The following is a 22098-nucleotide window of genomic DNA, read 5'->3' as shown; positions in this document are numbered from 1 at the left end:
GTGCCTGGGAAAACACTCCAGCCCTCAGGAAAGACTGAGATTTAAAATTCACTGGTCCCATGGCCCACTTTGGCAAGTCCTAACAGTTGTCCAGGAATGAGAACCGCATTAGAGCTCTCAGGCACACCCTGTTTAGTTTTGATTCAGAGAAAGAAGCAGTTACTATTATGGGGCAGGGGAACTACATTTAAATTTCAGTCCTTAAGGTTATTTAATTGGCTGTGTCCTACAGGATGTTCCAGTTAAACTAGGAGCAAGGTTTATTTAATATACAATGCCTGAGTTTTGTGAGATGAAGATTAAAGTATCCAACACACTTGGAGAGGATTGCTTTCTCATCGCTTCTGGTTTAGCAACTTGTTTAAACAAAATGTGATTCTTTGATGTGGAAGTGATGGTAACATACAAGGGAAATAAATACATAAAATGTAAATTCAGGCAATGAGCTTACAAATGCTTAACCCTGTATATATGCTGATGTACTGAAGTACTCTTGCCCATGCATCCTATAGACTTACTCTTTTTCTGTATCATGCTAACTAGAAGAATTATGACAATTGAGAGTAGAGCAAAGAGCACATCCTTTTCAACTCAAGTCCTCCCAGAGCATAAGAGAATCTGGCAGTCCTCCTAATAAAAAGTAAAATGAAACCCTGACTGAAAATGGAAGAACATGACTGCAGTCTGGTCTGCAGTGCAAGTCCACTGTGTGGAAATGTTATCAAAAGAGAACCAGCATGCGAAATTGCTCTTAAATGGTTTGCTTTATATATGTAACAAAATAAATTAAACTCATTGCTGAAAAATAGAAGTAATCACATAAGAAGTTAAGCTAACAGTTTATAATCACTTTTGCATGTTTTTTAAATAAAAATAGTTTCTCTTTGAAGCCATTACTTGGAGGCAGCAGTGAAATAATAAGCACCTTTGAACAAAGCTTGCGTATTTAAACCTCTTTTTCCATACTCTCCTATGCCATGCTCTGCTAACACTGTTTTTCTTTGCTTAACTAAATTTCTTATTAATGGAACTACAGACAATCCTTTTGCCAGGGGTGACCTTCCACTACCTAGGTGAATAAAATTACTTTATTTCCCTGAACCTTTGCTGGTAATAGGACCAAGAATTATTGAAGAATTGTTGAGAGAGTAGAAAATATTGACAGGTGCACTGTTGGTGAATTAGGCCATCAGTAACAATAAACAGCCAGAGGAAATGAGAGAAACGGACATCATCATCAACTTGTCTCTTATCCTATGTGGGATTTTACAAGAGCTGTGCAGTAATCTCTTCCTTATCGTGGAAGCTTCATATTTTGAGACCCTTCTATCATTGCTTTCAAAGAGGGCGACAATATGCAAACAATGAGCAGAAGAGTTGAATTTTCAGGGTTTGACATGAGGCTAAATTGAAGATAATCCCCTGAAGTCAAAGGGGACAGCAAAAGGAGAGGAAATAGCTTGTTTCAGAAATAAAAGATGTGACATTCCTCAGCACATTTGGGGAGTTACAGAGAAAGAAGGATCCCATCCATAAGGGTAAGTAGCAGAGGTGGTTTCCTCTTGGATCGGCAAGATGCAGACTGCTGCTGTCCTGAGGCTAATTCAAAGCAGACGACAGCTCAAGACCCTGCAAACTAGCCTATAGATAACTTGCCTACTGGTGAGTAATTTTTATAATCTTTAGAAACTGTGATTAAGTGTGTGTGCATGATAGCTTGTATGCATCCAAATAATGCAGAAATTGCTATCTTAAATCATCTTGCTTTGAGAGGGCTGGAAACTGTATTTGTAGACTATTAGCTTGCCAAAATGGGAAACAGAGGGTTTTAAGCAATTTTGAATGAAACAAGAGCAATTATGTTGAATAATGGAAAATTGTGTAAGTTGCTCAATAAACAGCAATTTTGATAAGTCTAGCAGCTGCCTCAAAGAGACTGAAAGAAGGTTATGTTTGTTATATTGCCATTATAATGCATTTTTAAGGCTCAGACAGGTAATTTCACAATCTGAATCCCACTTGTATTCACCTGAAGTGCAGTTGTTGACTTCACACTATCTTAAAAGTATATTAATTCACTGTATTCCAGTTGTAATGTCAATGTGAGCATTCTCTTGCTCAATTTTAGTTAGTCTAGTGGGAAATATTGTTTTATTAGGATATGAAGGCATTTTAATCTTTTTTTAAAATAAGTAATCATCCTTGTAAAACACTCACAGGCGTAGGGCTTTTCCCTTTCTGAAATTCAGTACAGTTACAAAAGCTATAGTCACTCTGCTGGTAAATCTATCTTGACTCTGTCTCTTGATGTGTACTTGTGTTCTTCACAGCGCATTATATACTTCTGTGTAAGACACTTGCTTGCCTTATCTTTTAAGACCATTACTTTAGATTCCTATATATACCTCTGTGTGAGTGCATACTATATTAACAGTATATGAACTAGGAAAAACACCCCAGTTGATTCTAATTATATGTAACCTTAGAAGAGTTGATGGACTGTTTGTGTAGTTATGGTCTCCTGAAACTGCAGTTCCCATTGTATTTTGTCATCCTTCCTCATTAGGCTCTACTCTTTGAACTAATGTAACTCCTAGAACTCAAAGTGCTTCACCTTGAAGTTGCATTACTTTTAACAGTCAATGGATCTTGAAATATTCTTCAAGGTTATTCAATGTACTTCTGTTATCGCACTACAGTTCTGGCAAACTCAAGTGAAAAGCTGTCAAGTTTATTAGCAATGCTCTGAAATATTTAGTCCATCAGAATGTGACAAAAAAGGATTATATAATCCACAAACATTTTTTTTTATACATTCTAGATTTACACTTATATTGTAAAGGCAAGCTCTTCAAAGCTCAGAACTCCCCTTATAGTGTTCCACCTGCCTTATGCAGTGCATTCATTTATATAGGTCTGACGGAGCAATGTACCAAAACTAGTATTGTGCAAGGATGGTATAGTCAAAACCTCTTTGAGACATGTGTCTGCTTATGCGTAGTACCATTCAAACACCTCCTTCCACGGATTATTTCTGTTATGTACTGTTTTTATCCTACAAAAGTCATGAGCGGCATTAAAGTACTTCAGTTCTGTGGCATACTAACATTTGAAATAAGCCATGTTTTGAAAGATTTTGTTTCTATGAAGCATTGGGCTGCAGACTGGTGAGGAAAAGACCTGAAGAAATGGAACAGTGTTAATAAAAAGACATTTTAATTTCACTGACATTATTAATGACTCTGACCTGCTCAGATGTTAATGACTTGAATGTTAACACCTCTGGTTATGATGTGATTAAGAAGGACAGAGAGGAAAAAAGAGTTTCAAAGGTAGGACTATACAGGGAAGATACAGTTACATTGTTTTAGGCCTATAGATCACAGAACCATGAATAGTTTAGGTTGGAAGGGACCTCTGGGGATCATCTGGGGGAACCTCCCTGCTCAAAACAGGTCTAATTAGATCAAGTTGCTCAGGGTCATATCCAGCCAAGTCTTAAATACCTCCTGGGAAGGAGATCCTGTAACATATCTGGGCAACCTCTTCCAGTATTTGCCCACGCTGAAGGTAAAAATAAACCCAACCCAACCCAATACAAAAAATGTGATGTATAATTGGAATTTCTCATATTCTGACTTGTGTCTTTTGCTTCTCATGCTACTGTGGCGCACCTGCAAGAAGAGATAAATCAGAAGTGAATATTCCTGAATGCCTATGGACCAGTGTACCAAATAATACTGTCTAGGAAAATACAACTGAGGTAGCAGGGTGGAAGGAGAGAATAAGAGGAATATGAAAAGGGCCAATCCTTTAGTTTAGAAGGGTTAGAAAGCTAGCAATTACATTGATGCGTTACACCTAAGCAGGTTTCTACAATGGGCAGAATTCAAACCTGCACTGTTATGGGGAAATTTAAAACTGGAAGATTTGCAGTTACCAATTAAACATCAATAGAGTTTCTTTTTTTGTTCAGAGACTTTCAGACTCTCTGGCCAGAAGGGACCTCCTTGTTCACCTGGGCTGACTGTCCCTGAGCGCAGGCTGGATAATGTTTTTTTCGGAACTAGATCAAAGAATGTATTTTTAAAAGAGATCTAACCTTGTCTTCAGCATTCCAAGGGATGGTGACCTAACTGCTGTCATTGAAAAGTTGGCAGAAAGCCTCTTACATAACTTAAAAGCATAAGGTAAATACTTTGGACTTCACTATAAGGAATAAAAATGAAAGTTGCTGAATTGGAAGTTAGGAGTTGTCAAGAGACCAGTGTTCACAGCCTGATTATATTTAGCATGGCCAACCTCAGGCAAGGCTCAAACATGGACAGCTTCAAAAGATTTAAGTTATCAAATCTCAAGAAAGTTATAAGCAGAATCAGTTGGGGAAATATATCTGGGCAGAACAATGTAAATGGAAGACTGTGGCTCCTGAGGAAGGTTTATTAGCTGTCCAAAAGTCACTGTCAAGGAAAAGATCATTGGTTGTATGTTTTCAGCTTCTAAGGGAAAGCCACAATTAGAAACAAATAAACCATTTATAACAAATGGAAAAATTGGAAACCGGTCATAAGAATGATGAATGAGGAGCCGCAAATCTTGTCAAATTGATACGGGAGGAAAAGACTGCCAAAGAAGGAGGTCTCTGCAGGAAGGTCTAAGGACAATATCAAGTTATTTAAGAACAGTAACACTAAAAAAATGAACCCAGAAATGCTTGTCCACAGCTAGATGCAGCTGATAAAATTGCTTCTAACCATGCAGAAAAGACATAATAATAATTTCTTTACTATATTTGGAAGAAAGCAGTGTGATATATGTATGTCAAATTAGACTGATGAACAAATTTCTGACCCACTAATTATTGACATGTTAAGTAACAGCGGCTAATGATCTGCAGGCCCAAATTGTTTGCTCCTCAGAGTCATAAAAGAATTGGCTGACTTGACTTCTGCACCTCTGATAATTTTTAACAAATCTTGGAATAATGGAAAAACACCAGAAAATCAAGTCTCAGTAATAATATTGTGTCATTATTCAAAGAAAATGAGAATGATAGCACTAATTATAAGTTAGCCTGATTCAGTTATGGTAAAATGAGGGAAAAGCAGTTAAGGGATTAGCTGAGAAACACCTGAAGGGTAAGATTATAATTAATGTTAGTTACCATATTTTTAGGGAAATTAGTCAGATCAAACAGTCATTCTGGGAAGGCAGCAAGTTACACTGACAAAGACAACAACATTGATATAGTATACACAGATGATTATAAGGCAGTTGATTTAGTACTTCATTACACTGATCAAAAAATTTGCACAGTGCAGTGAGAAGAGAGCCCACATTAACTGGATTAGTAACTGGCTAAATGAAGGTTCGCAGTATTTGCAAAGGCAAAGCTGTCCTGAGCAATCATGTTTCATTACTCAGAAGTGAGTGTCAGCTGGCCGTGGGCTTGTCAGGTGGTGTATGGTGTGGGTTCCTTTGAATCTGCTTTTGGGCAGCCACTAGGCACACACCGAAAGGTGGGTTTGTGCTCTACAAGACCATGTTGAGAAGCAGCTCCGTGTGCGATGTGAGCAATTGTGAAGAGCCCAAGGAGTCTCACTGTGAAAACTCCAGCTCAAAACCATAGGTAATGTGGACTGCAGTTTCCCCTAGATGATTTTGAAAGAAAACACCCACTTTCTTAGCAAAAGAGTGGAAGACTTTGGCTGGTAGTCCATGCTTGCAGACAAGTAGTTCAGGGGAACTCAATGCAAATCAGGACAGAGGGTCTGATAATCATGGCCTGGCTTTTCTTGGGTGGTGTTGCATAAAAGGGTAATGAGGTTGATACACGGTTGAGGGAGCACCTCCTGCTGAACCAGACAACGGTTTGTGTTTAAGCATACAGAGAATAAGGAAACCCTCCCGTTGCATCACAAGATTCAAAGAGGACCCCCTTACTCTCCAAACTCCTTCACAGAGTATGATTAGATCCAATCCTAGTCCTAGACATGGTCAAGAGTTTATGACTAAAGATACAGAGAAACGTAAGGGGTGTTGTGTTAAGGATAGGAGCTGGTTATGTGATCAGGGAGACTCTCCCATCCAGTCACAAGGTTCAGAGTGGACCCCCTTGCTCTCTAAAGTCCTTTCAGAGAGAAGCCTAGGTGCAGCTAGATTCACCTTTGGTCTCAGACCTGATTGATTGTTTATGTCTAAAGGTGTATGTAGTGTTGGTGTATAACTTCCAGACTAATTTTTGTTCTTATTAATCTTACCCCAGAACCCTCAAAGGATTTTCAATAATAGAGTTTCAAAAGCCCCGCATTAGAGAAGTTTGCCTGTCAGAGCCTTCTCAGGGGCTTTTGCCGAAACAGTTTCACAAGGTTGCCAATACAGGTAATTTATTAAGGCAACAGATGTAACAAGTTCAGAATTGCCATTGATAAATGCACTGTCTCACACAAATATAAACGTCATCCCAAAATATTAATGTATATCTCTATTGACTACCATTAACCATATATACCCTATAACAAGTAAGCAAGATAATTAAGTATCATGATTCTCACCAAGAAAGCACCCTTGTTTGGGGAGGAGAGAGGTCCAGGCCCATCAACCTGTCTGGTAGTTGAAGTTCTCACCCTCAAAACAGAGGATTCTAAAGACTAATTTTATGCCTATTGACGAGGTGGGACTGAGTCATATCTTGTGTGCTGATTGGCTCCTAGCAAGCTGATAGTGCTATCAATTGAGTGGGGTGGGGGTAAAGGAAAGCCAGCGCTTGAGATGTGGACTCCGCTGATATTGTTGGTACAACCTCCGGCAATTAGGCCCTGTCGATACAACCTCTGGCTGTAAGACCTTCGCCTCATCCCAGCAGTTGCCGTAATTAGGCCAGGTCACAAATCATTCAGATTTCCAGGTCGTAAAACTTCCATCCATGCATTTTCTTGGCCAGACAAGCAAGGTGCTCATCGTTCCTCCCCTGCTCAAACGATAAACTCACTAGTTAGCCTGCATTCTGTCCCAGGCTGGTACAAGATAAGCACACTAATTGGCCTGCATCTTTGTTACACGGCAAGCTGGGCAGTTTTCCCACAGGTGGGAAGGCTTTCTTGAATCTATCCTGGCTGTGGGATGAATGCCCTGACTGCATGCATCTATCTAGACATTTTCAAAGCCTCATCACTTAATTAAGTCAGAACTCTTCTTTTTCAACTCATTGTTCAAATTAGAGACGATTTGGAGATAAGATTGTAAGAAAACAGGAATTCCCCCCTGGTTTCCTGATAAAAGAGGCTGAAACTGTTTCTGCTTATATTTAACAGAAGAAAATTCAGCAACTGGATAAACCAGGCATTGGAAATTTTTGTCAGAAGACAATTATGGGTAATTGCAAACACAGGATTAGAATTTAAACCCTTATGCAGCCTAACCAAAATGACCATTACTGATTCAATAAAACTATATTGTAGATGACGTACTTTTCGTTTAAGTTCAACTTTTCAAGTTTTTCTTTTTTTTCCAAAAAGGGGTTCAATGTAGGCACATATTTCTCTGCTTCCCACAACCTGTGTCCTGGAGCACTGAGCAAAGGCAGGCTAAAGGGAATTTTTGAAGGATTTTCCAGGATGAATCTTGGGTGCTTTCTTCTTAGGTACATTTCTCTTTTAGTAATAATAAAGAAGTCAGTCCCACAGTGGAACATTTATTCTGACCTGTGGGAAATGTGTCATGATTTGTTTCCTGCCTGAAGACTGATGAAGCTGCTAGCATATGAAATGCTAGTTCTTGGCCATGCTGACAAAAAAGGCATTTGTAGGTTTTAAGAACTGTCATTAATCATACCTCGTGTCAGGGAGTGAAGAGTGCAGCAGTGCCAGCACATTTCTAAGAAGGAGCTGACAAAAAAGGGAAGCGGGACTCAATGATTGTCTGTGACTGCCCATGTGACTATTTGGCGTTGTGTCCTGGAGGCAGAGTGGGCTGCTGAGACAGGTAGTGGGTGTCTCCAGGCAAATGAAGATGAGAAGCTGAGCTGCTAATTCAGAGGGTAACTTTCACAATGCACATGCCTTTGGTAGAGGTGTGGAAGGTGGAAGTAGGTTGCTTGACCTAACTTTTCATTCCTTTGCTTCCAAGGGTCCTTGCCAAGACTATTATGTACCTGTGTACCTTAAAATGATTTTTAAAGTGAGTCAGATTAGTTTCCTAATACATTTCAATTGTTAAGCAATGTCTGTGAGGGATATGAAGTGCAGCTCATGACAGAGAACATCTAAGATTTATGTGCTGTCACCAACCATACATGAAGTTTAGTGCTATAAGCTGTACTTAAAAGCCTTCTGTCTAATCTAAACAATACATTTCTTCTAGCTGATGGTAATTAGGTAAATAGGCATGAAAAAACCAGGAAATAGCATAAGCAAAACTATACCAGGCACAGATTTACACCAAATGTTACAGACATTTGTGTAATTTATTATGGGATATCCATGAACAATCTCTGAATCCCTCTCATGAGAAAAATTCAGACAAAACTAAATTTCAAAGTCTTCCTAAAAAGAAATCATAAAACCTGAATGATAACGCTGGTACTTTAATAGTAGCTTTTGAGCAAAAATGAATGCCTTTAAATTAGTCCAACTAAATTTAAAACAGATGCTAGATTTTAATCACTGAAGAATGAATTTCTGGAACATTCTTGCACACTGAGATGTAGGTGCAACCCAGGTTGAGTCAAATGTGGGCATGGGATATCATAAGTTCATAAAAAGGTAGCTGATAAATCGAGAAGCTGATAGACCTAATGATAGGAGAACGATGGGTTGGGGAGGGTGTCAGTTTAGCCAGAGGCTTCCGGACAGAATCGCTCCTCTACACAAGAGCAGGCAGAGGTGGAGCAAGCAGCAGGTAGAAACCAGGCCTGGAAACAGCTAGACAGGTCCTTGTGTCTGCACAGAAATATCATGGCTGCAGAGCATGCAATGAAAGAGTTTCGTGAGGCAATTATCTACCAAACACATCAGAAGAACAAGTCTTTAGTATTGTAAAAAATCTGCACGTTTCAGTGATCTCTAAGCCTTCTATAAATATTCTTTTGTCTCTGAGAGACATCTCTTTCCTTCAAGTACACCTGCGTGTGATGCAACTGGTTTGCTCAGATCTGGGTCAGGTTTGTTAAGGAAGCTGATTTTCTGTAGTTGCATACACCTTGTTTAGGCCAAACACATGCGCTCCCCCTACAGATTTCCCCCCAGAAACTACTCAGTTGCCTGCACCGTTATTTCACCATTTTGCCTTTTCTCTGAATTGAGAGAAGTTACTCAGGCCTGGAATTTCTACCCCAGAGCAGCATTTTACTCTTAGACATTTCAAGCTTGTTCTGCATGTAAATAATTTTATTTCAGTTATTTCTATTCCTGTTTTCACTTTCCCTAATAGTGTTCTGTGTTTTATACACTAGAATACGAACCATTTGTGCCTGTTTTTATTAGGCATTCTCATAAATTGCACATTCTTCCTTTATTCTGATTAGGAGGAGCTTATTCCCAGTCATGTCATCTTTAACCTAAATATTTGAACTAGTTGGGCTCATCACTACAATTGCTGGGCTTTTGCTTGGCATTCATTTTCTATTACACCTGCTAGATGCTGTTTTGCTGACATTGGTTGGCACGTTCATTTCCTTTGCTATTTAATTTTATCTGAAATAGTTTAAAATGGGTTGCTTAGTACCTACATGTAATCTGTGCCTTTTAAATGCCTTTGGGATTTTGATTCAGTTGTCTTTCAGATACTCCTTTCTTTAATGAATCACAAGTTTTCTGATCATTAATGGACAGTCCTGATTAAAACAAACAACCAACCAACCATCAAAAAACCCACAACGAAACTCTTCAGGGTGGGGGAAAAAGTCCTACTTCCTCTTTTTTCCCCAAACTCTTACTGACAAAATGGGTAGCATTTCTTCCTACAGACACAATGTTCTTCCTACCTTTGCATTAGCATTTCAAAAAAATGTTCCCCTTTATCTTCTTATACAAAATGCAACCAATATTCCCCAAACCAGTGCCATTACTGTAATCATCACCCACTTTACTTGCCCTAATGATATTCATGTACAACAGAAAGTGCTGGTTGAATCCGAACTTTTTCAAGTTTTCATCAGTATCTCTCATAATTTTTAAAGCTGCCAGGTTATTTACATCGTGCCACCCCAGAGACTTTGGAATTTCTTTTTTATTGTGATTTTTCTGTACTGAGGTTAGTAATTTTCATCCAACGTCTTAGAATCATAGAATCATTTAGGTTGGAAAAGACCCTTAAGATCATAGAGCCCAGCCATTAACCTAACACTGCCAAGTCCACCACTAAACCACGTCCATAACTATCATGTCTATAGGTCTTTTAAATACCTCCAATAATAATACCACTTCCCTGGGCAGCCTGTTCCAGTGCTTGATAACCTTTTCAGTGAAGAAATTTTTCCTAATATCCAATCTAAACCTCTCCTGGTGCAGCTTGAGGCCATTCCCTCTCATCCTATCCCTTGTTACTTGGGAGAAGAGATCAACACTGGCCTCACTATAACCTCCTTTCAGGTAGTTGTAGAGAGTGATAAGGTCTCCCCTCAGCCTCCTTTTCTCCAGGCTGAACAACTCCAGTTCCCTCAGCTGCCCCTCATAAGACCTGTTCTCCAGGCCCTTCATCAGCTTCATTGCCCTTCTTTGGACACACTCCAGTGCCTCAATGTCTTTCTTGTGGTGAGTGGTCCAAAACCGCACACAGGATTCGAGGTGTGGCATCACCCGTGCCAAGTACAGGGGCACGATCACTTCCCTACTCCTGCTGGCCACACTATTTCTGATACAGGCCAGGATGCTGTTGGCCTTCTCGGCCACCTGGGCACACTGCTGGCTCATATTCAGCCAGCTGTTGACCACCATCTCCAGGTCCTTCTCTGTCAGGCAGCTTTCCAGCCACTCTTCTGCAAGTCTGTATGGGAGGATCATTGCATGGTGTTGTTTGACCCAAGCGCAGGACCCGGCACCATCTTCCACTGCCTTGTTCTTTTTTTCTATATTTACTGGGGCTTGTGGTTTCAACTTTAAGGACTCCATTGCACTCCAGTCCTATTAAAAGCAAATTTTAGGTAACAAAAAGAAAAATATAAACAGTAAGCACAGCACTCATGCTGCTATCTTTCAACCTGACTTTAGTTTCTGCCTCCATCCATGAAGGAGTATGTGAAAATCTAGCAATGCTACAACACAATAACCCACCAGCAGTAATTTACTTATTGGATGGAACATGAATTTCCAACACAGCATTTATAGGGAGGCTGGATAGGCTGTCTGAGACATGAAGGGACTAGTCATAGAGCTCTGAAGATGTTCAAGTAAGATCAGCAGATTTTTATTCATGCTTGAGAGAGAAGGGATGAAGCTGGCTTCAGTCTTCCTGAGGGGAGACGGCTCGGTGTTCTTAGTTGTCAGAGTGTGTGCACACATGTGTGTGTTTGTGTCTCTGGAAGGAAAAAGAAAGAGAATTTGTAATGATGGTGAAGGTATATAGTCACAGATAAAGTACAGCAGAAGTTCCCAGTCTAATCTTTGTGGGCATTTCCATCAACAGTGGCAACACTGGTCACCACAACCAGCAAAGGCAGCAGCAGAAACAGCTTTTTGCCTCACCTGTTTTCACATGCTTAGATTTCCCCAGAGTAGCTCTGTTTTGGTATTTGGCATTTCAAACTTGCTGGAACTGGAGGATCTTAAAGTGTATCTGGGAAATCTGAGCGGCAGTAAGTCTCCTGCATAATTGTTCTAGCTGGGTGGCACTATGTCTGGAAGTCACGATGGCTTCAAACACACACCTTGCACAGTTGCTGCACACATGTCAAGTAGAGGTAACGCCATGAGGATGTACCGAACGCAATTACAATCTGTCTGCTAGTCAGTCAGTTGAGCCTGACCAGCATTTCCAACAAATGCCTGGTTCCTTGTGTAAGAATGACTTTGATTTGTACCTTGATAAATGCAGTACGATCCAAAAGCTCAGGCCTACTACTCACACACACCTACGTACATCTGGGAAATCCCAGACCAGCAGTGGGAGGCCACTCAGCCTCACACATGGCACAGCTGGAATACAGGCAGGGATCCACTGGAATCTGTGGCTAGAAAGCCTCATGCAGTGGGAGTGGGGAGGGTATTAGAAGGTGCATAAGGCATATCCTAGCTGCTAAGTAGTGGCATTTTGGAGACACCATGTGGGGCCTTTGCTGGATAAATTTCTGTTGCAGCATCTGCAGGGAAGCCCTGCAGTACTACCCTGATGTTCGGGTAAGTGTAATTACAGACTGAAGGACAAACTCAGCTCAGACAGTGTGGGAAGGAAGAAAAGTGGCCACCTGAGGGCTGGGTGGCTTTAGACAACTTGGAGGAAATGATGGGGGAGAGAGAGAAAGTATTAGATAAGTGAGGGGGAGGATTACTGAAAAGTGTAATGGGCAGACCGCCAAATCAAGAGAAGGCCTTGTGTTTGGATGATGAATATAATCTTTCATGGAAAGCAGTTCCACTGGCTTCACTTTCACCTTGCACAGAGGTGGATGCAAAATCTCTGTCTTACTGTTGCCAGTCCTGATAGGTACCCTGATGGCTTCATGGGGCAGCAAGTATGAGCACAATGCTTGGGACACAGCAGTGCAGCTTTCCCTGCTGCATATGTCAGTCTGCAGTTAGCTAGATAGATGCAGGTTAGACAAGAACATGCCAGGAATTTGTTGGCTAAGCATAGTATCCATGCAACAAACTCATACATTTGCCCACTGTAGCTGATGATGGTGCCCATGATCTGGCTTTTTGATTCATTTGGAACAACAGAGCATTGGTACATGGCCCTGATACAGTTGACGGTGTATCATGTTAAATGACAGCTACCATGTCTGGTCAATTTGCCTTGATGCCTTCAACTCCACCCTCAGGCTTGAGCTAGCCTAGGAGATCCCGGGTATAAAGGTAATATAGTGTACCCTGGGAGAGCCTCTACTTCTTCCCTCTGGACCTGTGGCTGGGCTACTGAAGGGAGCTGCTAATGTGAGAGCTGGCTCTGTTATTTTTACATCAAGTGGTATACTCTCCTTTAACAGCCGAATTCTTCATTGATTGTCCATGGACCAAGTCTAATTCAGTCACATGAGCTGAATGAGAACATTTTACCTGAAGATTAGGCTTCCAAAGGACTGGCTTATCAGCTTGTTGTAGTTCTAAGGCAGTTTAGACTTGAATATCCACCTTTCTTTTGTTTTTTCTCTTCCTAAAGAGAAATGTCTTTTAATTATTTTTTTTAGCATGGAATGAAGACAATACAGAACTATCAACAATGCAATGATAAAATATCAAATGGCAATATATGCAGAGGCCCTTCAGTTTTCTACATATTTATGACTGACTCTGTTAATAGAAAACATTTTTTTTCTTTCAATGTACAGATATAGAATAACATCACTTGAAAGCAAAGAGTGAAATTGGAACTCATTAAAATACAGAGTTAGTGAAATGGTGACAGATGGGCCCTGCTGGGAAGGAGAAGATCATTGAACAAGACTGGGCTAAGTTAGTGAGTTTGCAATTATAAAGCATGTGGCTTTGTAATTTCTAAACCCCAGTTCTGCAAAGTAATCAGTGCAGTTGGGCCCATATGCCTGCAGGAAGGCTCATTGAGACAGGCATGAAGATCTGTGTAGAGGAACGGGGACATGCAGATATTCTAAAAGGAAGGAAGTGAATCTCTCTCTTTTCTAGCCAAATTCTAATCTGCCCTCTCCAGAAGGGAAGAATACTTCACTATGAAATATGAAGCTGATTTTCATGCTCCCCTGTAGTGGTTACCAGACCTGGGCTGGAATTTTAAGAAAAATGTGAGCCTTTTGAACACTGATTGATCTACCACTGTTAAGTGTTGTCCATCTCAGTATGCCTGTGGCAATGGGCAACAGGTTTTTAAATTATGTTTCTGAGAGGACTCTGACTTGTTTTTTATAATGTTGAAAATCTTTATCTTGGCTCATTTCTGTAATAAACTTTTGGCAATGGGAAGCTATAATTGATTTACTTATAAATTTCTCATCTTCATTATTATAAAGATGTCTTAGCAATTCTATTTTTAGGATTGCACAAATGGGGGCATAAATCCTGTTTTTCTTTTAAAGCAGACTGTGCTTGGATGTAAAATATCAAATGTGCGAGATCTGTGTCCATCTGAATGACCAGCTTGTTTTTTATTTCCAGGGACAACCTCAGTCATCAAGTTCCATCATGTGCAAACCCAGACCACCATGCAGATGATATATTTAACTTGTTACACAATCTCTTCCATATGTTTAACAAGCTCCAGTAATTTAGGGATGGTCTTAACCAGTGCATACTACAGGTAACTATTTGTTCTCAAGGTGCTGAAGCCATGCAGCTCCTGAACCTTGTTTGTGAGCATCTTTGGAAAGCTTATTTTCACTTTCTCAGCCAAAGAATGGCAGTGCTGCTGCTGATCCAAACACACACTTGTAGACTTCACATGGTCTTTTACAATCTGGTATTTATGCCCATTTTGTGTCTCTGTACAGAAGTTGCCATGAGTAAGTTCACTTTTCATAGCTGCAAATTTACTGGTATAATCTAATACTCTTTCATGGTTCCCAAATTCCTTTTTGATGTCTGCACTTGCGTCTTTTCATGCCTTAGGGAAGCTCAGAAGAAAGTACATGGAAGTACTTAAAATGTTAGTAAATAGGTGCTGGAGGCTGATATTATAGGCCAACTGGGTGTAAGAGGAGCTGGTGTCTTTGTGATGAATCAGAAATGCTAGGAGAGGGGGAGGCATGTCAGGAAAGACTGGGAGCATGCAAAGCTTGAAGTGACACAAGGGCAATTGCTGACAAAAAATGATCTTTCCAGAAGCACTTTGAATGGACCTGAAAGGTGCAAGACTGCCTTTGTAAGAACCAGAGACAAGGAAGCAAGACAATGCCTTGGTTGGAACAGTTTGGCTGAGGTGATGGATGGGAAAGTCCGTATCTTTGATATGTTACACAAAAAAAACCCTCAACAAGGTATCATTCAGAACTTGGATGTGAGATTGTAGGGAGAGTTCAGAGCAGGAGACCATGCTTGGGTTATGGGTCTGAATTAGGAGAAGATTGTGTTCTCCACCTTGATCAAGAAAGGAAGTAGGAGAATGAGATTAGGGCAGTATTAATCATCCTCCTATAGCCACACTGAGGATGAGCAAGGACTAGTCTTATAGAGCTCTAAGGGTAAGGGTTGTTTGGAACAAAATCGGAGCTGAATTGGAGAGATTGATTTGTGAGTTGTCCATATAGAAATAATAGTAAAATGTATGCTTACATACATTCAGCAACACAGGGAGGAGGTATATAGAGAACAGGGAAATGGGCCAAAGACCAAAGTCTTGGGGTAAATCTTGGCTGTGAGTGAAGAGGCTGTTCCAAAGAAGTAATGATTGGAAGGATAGGATGAGAAACATGAAGACAGAGTCACAGGAGCCACTAGACTGGGTTTCACAAAGAGTGTGCTCACCGGAGCCCAGTTGCCATCTGGTCTAAAAGGACATGAATGCCATTTCGAGCTCTGTCAGATTTTCCATGGAACCTGGAGTCCAGAGGAAAGACTGGAAAGTGCTTGGGAGAAAACTGAAGAGGCGGCTTTTCAAATAATGATTGCAGACTGTGTGCCCAGATTGTGGTGCTAGAAGGGATCATTGCAGTTATTTCAAGAAGAAAGAAGTAATATGTGGATATGGATGTCTACTTCCACAGGACTTACTTTGTCTACCTTTGAAAAATGTGAACTACCCTAGTAACTTTCCAGAACTGTTGGCTTGTGGAAATATAGTGACTTCAGTGCTGATGATCAAGCGCTTTTGCACCTCAAGCTCCCACTAACATTAGTAATTGATCAAAGATAAGTCAGCGAGTACAGGAAATTCCTGGTTCTTGTGAAAACCTTTAGGTTTCAGCAGAGGACACTTCTGAGAATGTTCTGGGCATCTCTGAGAAAACACTAATAGATGCAGAATCTATATAGCGTAGCACAAGCTCACAAAACCAACTAATCCAATACAGTTCCATATTTAATGTCGCTCAGCTACAGAGTAACACCACTGCAGTGTGGAAAATTCAGTGGCAGACGTACAGGGATATGCATATTACACAGTATCACAGAACCAAAGGATGAAAAATTACTATTAGACTTTGGTAAAGATTAGGGAAGTCAAAACAAGCACAAAATTGTAGAAATACAAAACTTCATCATGGTTTAGACACAGATGCTTAGAATTTGGAAAGGTCATGATAAACTACAAAACCTACAGAAATGTCACTTCCTTGCAATGAGATAAACACAAAGAAGCATTTTATAAAGAAATTGGAAGCTTCTGCTCAGTCTTTTAAAGCAAAACAAAACTAGCAGTTGGCAGAGAAGAGTGAAGCAAAGGGCAAAAAGACTGAAGAACAAAAGTCATCACGCACTGATTTTTTTTTTCCAGACTGTGTGAACGCAATTTAACAAGTGAAGACTTGAATATATTTGAAGGTACTTTCCCAGATCGAAAATAGAAGACAGCTGAAATGGCCAACAGACCAGTTGAAGCCTGTTGATCCTGTAACTAACAATGTAAAATCTTAGGTTTGCTGCTGTACTGGTTGGAGTGCATTGTAGTATCATTGAAAATACAGCTCTTTTTGTATATGTCCTCTCTTTGTTATCTCTGTCCCACATTGGCTCATTGGTTTTTATCACCTCATGGCAGAGTTTCTCACTTTATTCTGTTTTTTACTAGTGCAAGGGTAGTAAGCAGGATCCAGCTGTCTGCTGCACGGCATTGTTGTGGGTCCTCTTTGTGAAAAAGGGAGGAAAGGAAGCAAAAATATAAGTTGCTGGAAGAGTTTAGCGGGGTAGACAGATGGGAAAGGCCATTATCTCTGATATGTTATGCAAAGAGATCCATCAAGGTGCGATTCATAGCTTGGATGTGAGGACATGGAGAGTGATCAGAGTAGAAGAGTTAGTCTCGTTTAGAAGATGATCAACTTCACCTTGATCACTTAACTTCAGACAACCTGACTAACCCTAAGTGTTTATTAATCTGGATTTTTTTCACCCACTGGTGCCTGTGCCACTACGTTGACCATCAGAGGGTTTTTTATTAACTCAGCTGCTTTCCCTCCCTGGAATCCTCCCAAATTAACCTCTCTTGAGGGCTCAGTTTCCATAGTACATGACACTCAGACCAGAAGCTGAGCACGAACCTTCACTAATTCAGCATGTCCAGCTGGACTTGGAACATTTTTTTCACAGGCCAGCATAATTCCCCAAAGATTCAAAGCATTTAAAGCAAAGTATAAAAGTATAACACTGATAACAGACCTAGATGCTTCGTATTACTGTTCTCAAACCTGCTCTGCTCAGATACAAGCAGCTGCTGTGACTGGGATCAAGGGCACCCCACTCATGGGCACTGGCAGCATTAGTGGCAGTGGAAGACACTCTTGGCTCTGTGCCTGCTCTGTCTGCCTGCAACGCTTTCTCTCCCGCTTTCTTTGTGTATTTACACCCGTAGACTGGATTCCTCACCCTTCTGGAGCTCAGCTGGAGCGTTCCCCACAGGGAGCTGCTGCCGGCCACTTCTCATCCTGTCACTTGTATCACAACCTGGGGACGCTGCCATACACCTTGGAAGTCCTCTCCAACCCAGCTAACTTCACTTCAGAAGGCTGACCCAACCTGTCCTCTCCCCCATCTTTATGTTTCCTTGGCTTGGATTCAGCCTTGTCCGCCACGTTCGCTAAACACATTCTGCTTTCCGTAACCTGGGAGAACTCAAGGCTTCAGTGATATTGTTAGATATTTAAAAAAGTGAAAACCACCCTACTTTGAAAAGAGCAGCAGACACAACTTGTCTTCCAAACTTATGGACCTGCTTTTGTTCTTTTAATTCCTCTGAATCTGGCTCCTGCAGCTACCTTGCCCAGGCCTTACTTGACCTTTCCTTTTGCTTTTGCATGAAACACTTTACAGACTGGGCAACTCTGACCTGTGAATGCATGCAGGCACCAAACCATGGCCTGGCAGGGTAAACCAGTCACATTTAGTATTTGCAAAGGCTATTCAGGTATGTTTTTTGCCTGTCACTTCATCTACGCCCCTTCTCACAGCTCTTCTGCCCTAACGTTCCTACAGGTTTAAAGCGGCCGGGGGAGCTGGGTGGCTCAGACACTGGAAGTCGCTAGACCTGCCGCAGTTTCTTGTCGATCTGAAGCCCTCAGCCGGCCCAGGCGAGCTGCCCCAGGCGGCGTGCTTTGCTACCCAGGGCAATCCCTTGCGATAAACCACAACCACCACACGGGGGGATGCGCAGCCTGACGCCCGTGTGCCCACTTCCCAGCTCCCTCGGGCAGCTCCCTAGGGACACGCGTCTGCCGTGACAGAGGCAGCTATTACTGCTCCACGGGGCTCTGTCTTACGAGGTCCCCAGGACGACGACGCGGCCCCGCGCTACGCCAGATCTGCGCGGTATTTTCCTAAAAACCAGGTCGGGTTCTGCTCCCCGACCTGCCACCCTCACCGGTGCCGCCGACCCGGCTGACAGCGCCGCCAAGAGCGCCGCCGGCACTGCCGCAGCGGTGCGGCGAGACGTCGTTTCCCGCAGTGAGGCAACAACGAGCCGCCTGGGAGGCCGCCGCCGCCGCCGAACTGCCCGCCCCGCCCCGGCCCTGCCCTGCCCTGCCCTGCCTGCCCCGGCCGGGACGCCCCCTACCTCGGGGAACGGCGCGGGCAGGCTCCGCCTCTCTCCCCGCCCCTGCCGCCGAAGGGGCGGCGCTCTGTTGGCAGCGGCTTCCTGGAGACCTCGCTTTCCCTAGCGCGTCTGCGCCGCTCGCCGCCGCGCAGGCGCCGTGGGGGCGGGGAGAGGATCCGGAGTGGAATTGCAGTCGCCGTTCCCGGCGGCGGTCGCTGTTCGCAGCGGGGAGGTGCGGCGGGGATGAGCCTCCGCCCGGCCCGGCCAAGGGGACACGGGCAGAGGGACGCCGCACGCCAGGCCAGGCCCCCAGCAGCCCGCTGCCTCTCGCCGCTGCCGGCGGCGTCCCGCAGCCGAGCGGTCGCGGAGCTCCGGGGGCGCCGCTGACCGGAGCCGCTCGCTCGGGCCCTGCTGGCCCCGGAGCGAGGGAGGGGGGCGCGCAGGTAGCGGGGCGGCCGCGCCCGGGCCCGAGCCCCCGGGGGGCCGGGGGCCGTTGGGGCGGCCCGGCCCCCCCCTCCCCTCCCCCCCCGCCCTTCCCGCGCGGTGGTTCGGCGGGTGAGGGGGGACGCGGCCCGGCGCCCGCGGGGAGGATGGTGAAGCCGCCCCCAGCCCCCGCGCCGGGCCGAGAGGCGGCCAAGCCGAACCGGGCCCGCGCCGGCAGGGCCGCCCTCCGCAGGGGCTGAGGGGGATGAGCCGTGCCCCGCGGGGTGGTCGCTAGCGGAAGGATGACCACTCCCGCCCTGCTGCCGCTCTCCGGGCGGAGGCTGCCCCCCCTGAACCTGGGGGCTTCCGCCTTCCCGCACCACAGGGCTACCTTGAGACTCTCCGAAAAATTTATCCTGCTCCTTATTCTTAGTGCCTTCATCACCCTGTGCTTCGGGGCGTTCTTCTTCCTCCCCGACTCCTCGAAGCACAAGCGCTTTGACCTGGGCTTGGAGGATGTGCTTATTCCTCACGTGGACACCAGCAAAGGGGACAAGAACCTCGGCGGCTTCCTCATCCACGGGCAAGGGCATGATGAGCACCGGCACAGGTAGGTCCTTTCCTCGCCGGTAAGGGAGCGGCGCTGCCGCTGTGGCAGCGAGCGGGTCCCTGTGGGAGCAGGAGCGGCAAAATAGGTTCTTCCCGTTCTGCTGTCGCTCCTCTCTCCGACATCCTCCTGTCTTCCCAACGCGTATCAACTTCTGAGCACTAGCCTTGTGTCCTCCAGCTGCCATATGGATCTGTGGCTCCATGTTTTCTTTTCCAGTGTGAATTTAGCCGCCTGGCTAGTGAGGGCCAGGAGGATAAATACGAGCTCGCCTCCAGTGACTTATTTTCTCATTCTAGCCAATGCCCTGAGGCAGTCCTGGAAAGAAGGGGGTTAAGTTATAGCATTTGTGAAGACAGTGTGACTGAAAAACTACTGCATCTTTTGTGTAGCTTTTATGTGCTTACTAAAAATAGCTGCTTGTTGCTGAATTGGTGTAGCAAGAACTTTGATCTGACGAAGACTTCACGCAGTGACCCAGAGTCTGTTGGCCTACGACATGCAGGAAACAGAACTAGTGGCACAATCACCTTTTTTGGCCCTTAAACTCACTTGTTATAATGTTATTCCAGACAATTGAAGGTGCTGGTGGCTAAGTTTCCTTAATTGGGTTTGCTGGTGTAAAGAAATTTAATATAAAATCATAGTTAAGAGTGGTAAGGGTCATGCTGTTGATAGCTTTTTGGGGCCACCTAAAGCTTTGTGTGGTGCAAGCCTCTAAATGGTCAGGACTGGGTCATGTGAATTTAAGCCTTCAAAACTGAGATTAAAATACTTAAATGAGGATTGTACAGTATGTTTGCTTCTAACATACTTGCATAAATCCTGCCCTAGTGCCTGGATCATAGTGAAACTGACTGATCTCTCTTCACTGTCATAGATGTCTAAAATGTGATAATGATGGGTGATAAAATACGTGCTCTTCTATACTCGGATTACTAATACAGTGAAATTTAAAGAAAAGTGATTTATGCTGATAGTGTTCCTTTGAGAGAAGTTTAAAATATATCCTATTGACATGATATAAGAATTGTTTAAAGGTTTTGTGCTAGATTAAAAGGAGAGGGTATAATTTCCTCTTTTATTCATCTGTTATGACTTATAGACAACCTGAACACTATGGTATTTTTCCTTAAGGCATTTTTGCTGTTGGATGTCTTGAGGCTCTTATTGTGAGCTCTTTCTCCTGAACTGAAAGGGCATGTGTGCTTAATATTTAATGAGGACTTATTTTGTCTATGATATTAATTGCTGGTGAGGTTAAATGTTGCACAAAACATAGGTTTAGGCACTCTCTAATATGCCTTTGAAGTTCTCATCTTTCACTGGCTTTTTTTTGCTGCTCTTATTTCTTAGCTTCCCCAGTCACTGTGATATGCACAGTCAGAATCAGGTTCTAAAATAGAAGACAGATGAAACAAAAAGAAGAATTAAGAAACTTTCAAAACTCCAGCTGTGACTCTTGTACCTTGTGTTGCCCAGCAGATGGGCCTTAGAAAAAAGCATTTGTTGATACTGGTAGTTCTGGAGTGAAGCTCTTGATTAACCTGTTTATGTGGGTCCTTTTCAGGTTTCCTTGTTAAGTGTAATTACTGAGGCTACAGCTGTAGTAATGAAGTGTGTACCATTTTTGCCTGTCATGTGTGAGTAGTGACATAACTGTTGGAGCTAAATGCATTTTGCTTGTTTGGGATCTGTTCTTAAATGAAGTGGTTATCCTGTCATCAGTTAACTCCCTTATGGTTCCTCCATAAGCTATGAATGTCTGTAACTCCCCCTGTACCCTCCCCAGTTTTCCCTGTCGTGTACAGTTTTTTATGGCCGCCTTTGGCCGCCTTGAGTTGTTATTTGAAGAAGAATAGATATTACTCCTGTTGTTTTAGCCCTGCAAACCATTGGATTAGTCCAACCATGTCTTAACTACTAAAAAAGCCTGCCTGCTTAACTTTCACTCGTGTGAATGTCACAATATGCATTTTGAAGCAAGGTTATGTGCTTTGCTTTTGGAGAAACTTTTTAGGCTTATTGCCACATAGTCTTATCAACGGGCCATTTGCTAGCTTGGAGTTAGTGTGGTGACTGTTTTCCATAAAGGAAAACATCTGTTGCCATTTTCATTGCTGAATTCCTGCTTCTGGATTGCAGAGACATTGACAGATGATATTTTGAAAAAGTATAGGGTCTTCAGTAGTGATTTCTAGATTACTTGTTATCTCAGTTTGGGGTGGAAAACTTTGTTCACCTTACTATCAAGGAGCAAAGTC

General features: G+C 43.1%; 1 protein-coding gene across 1 annotated transcript in view; it reads left to right on the top strand.

Moving 5' to 3' along the window:
- Positions 1-19529: 19529 nt before the first annotated feature.
- Positions 19530-22098, top strand: part of MAN1A2 (mannosidase alpha class 1A member 2) — a 146446-nt gene continuing 143877 nt past the window's right edge. The window contains exon 1 of the mRNA XM_086478369.1: positions 19530-19837. Coding sequence (XP_086334495.1) covers positions 19530-19837 — 308 coding nt within the window. The remainder of the gene's footprint in view (positions 19838-22098) is intronic.

Source organism: Leptosomus discolor, chromosome 1, assembly GCF_034619465.1.
Source record: "Leptosomus discolor isolate bLepDis1 chromosome 1, bLepDis1.hap2, whole genome shotgun sequence".
NCBI classification, from domain to species: Eukaryota; Metazoa; Chordata; class Aves; order Leptosomiformes; family Leptosomidae; genus Leptosomus; species Leptosomus discolor.
Note: the sequence above shows the minus strand (reverse complement) of the source record. Positions and strands in the feature narration are given on the sequence as shown.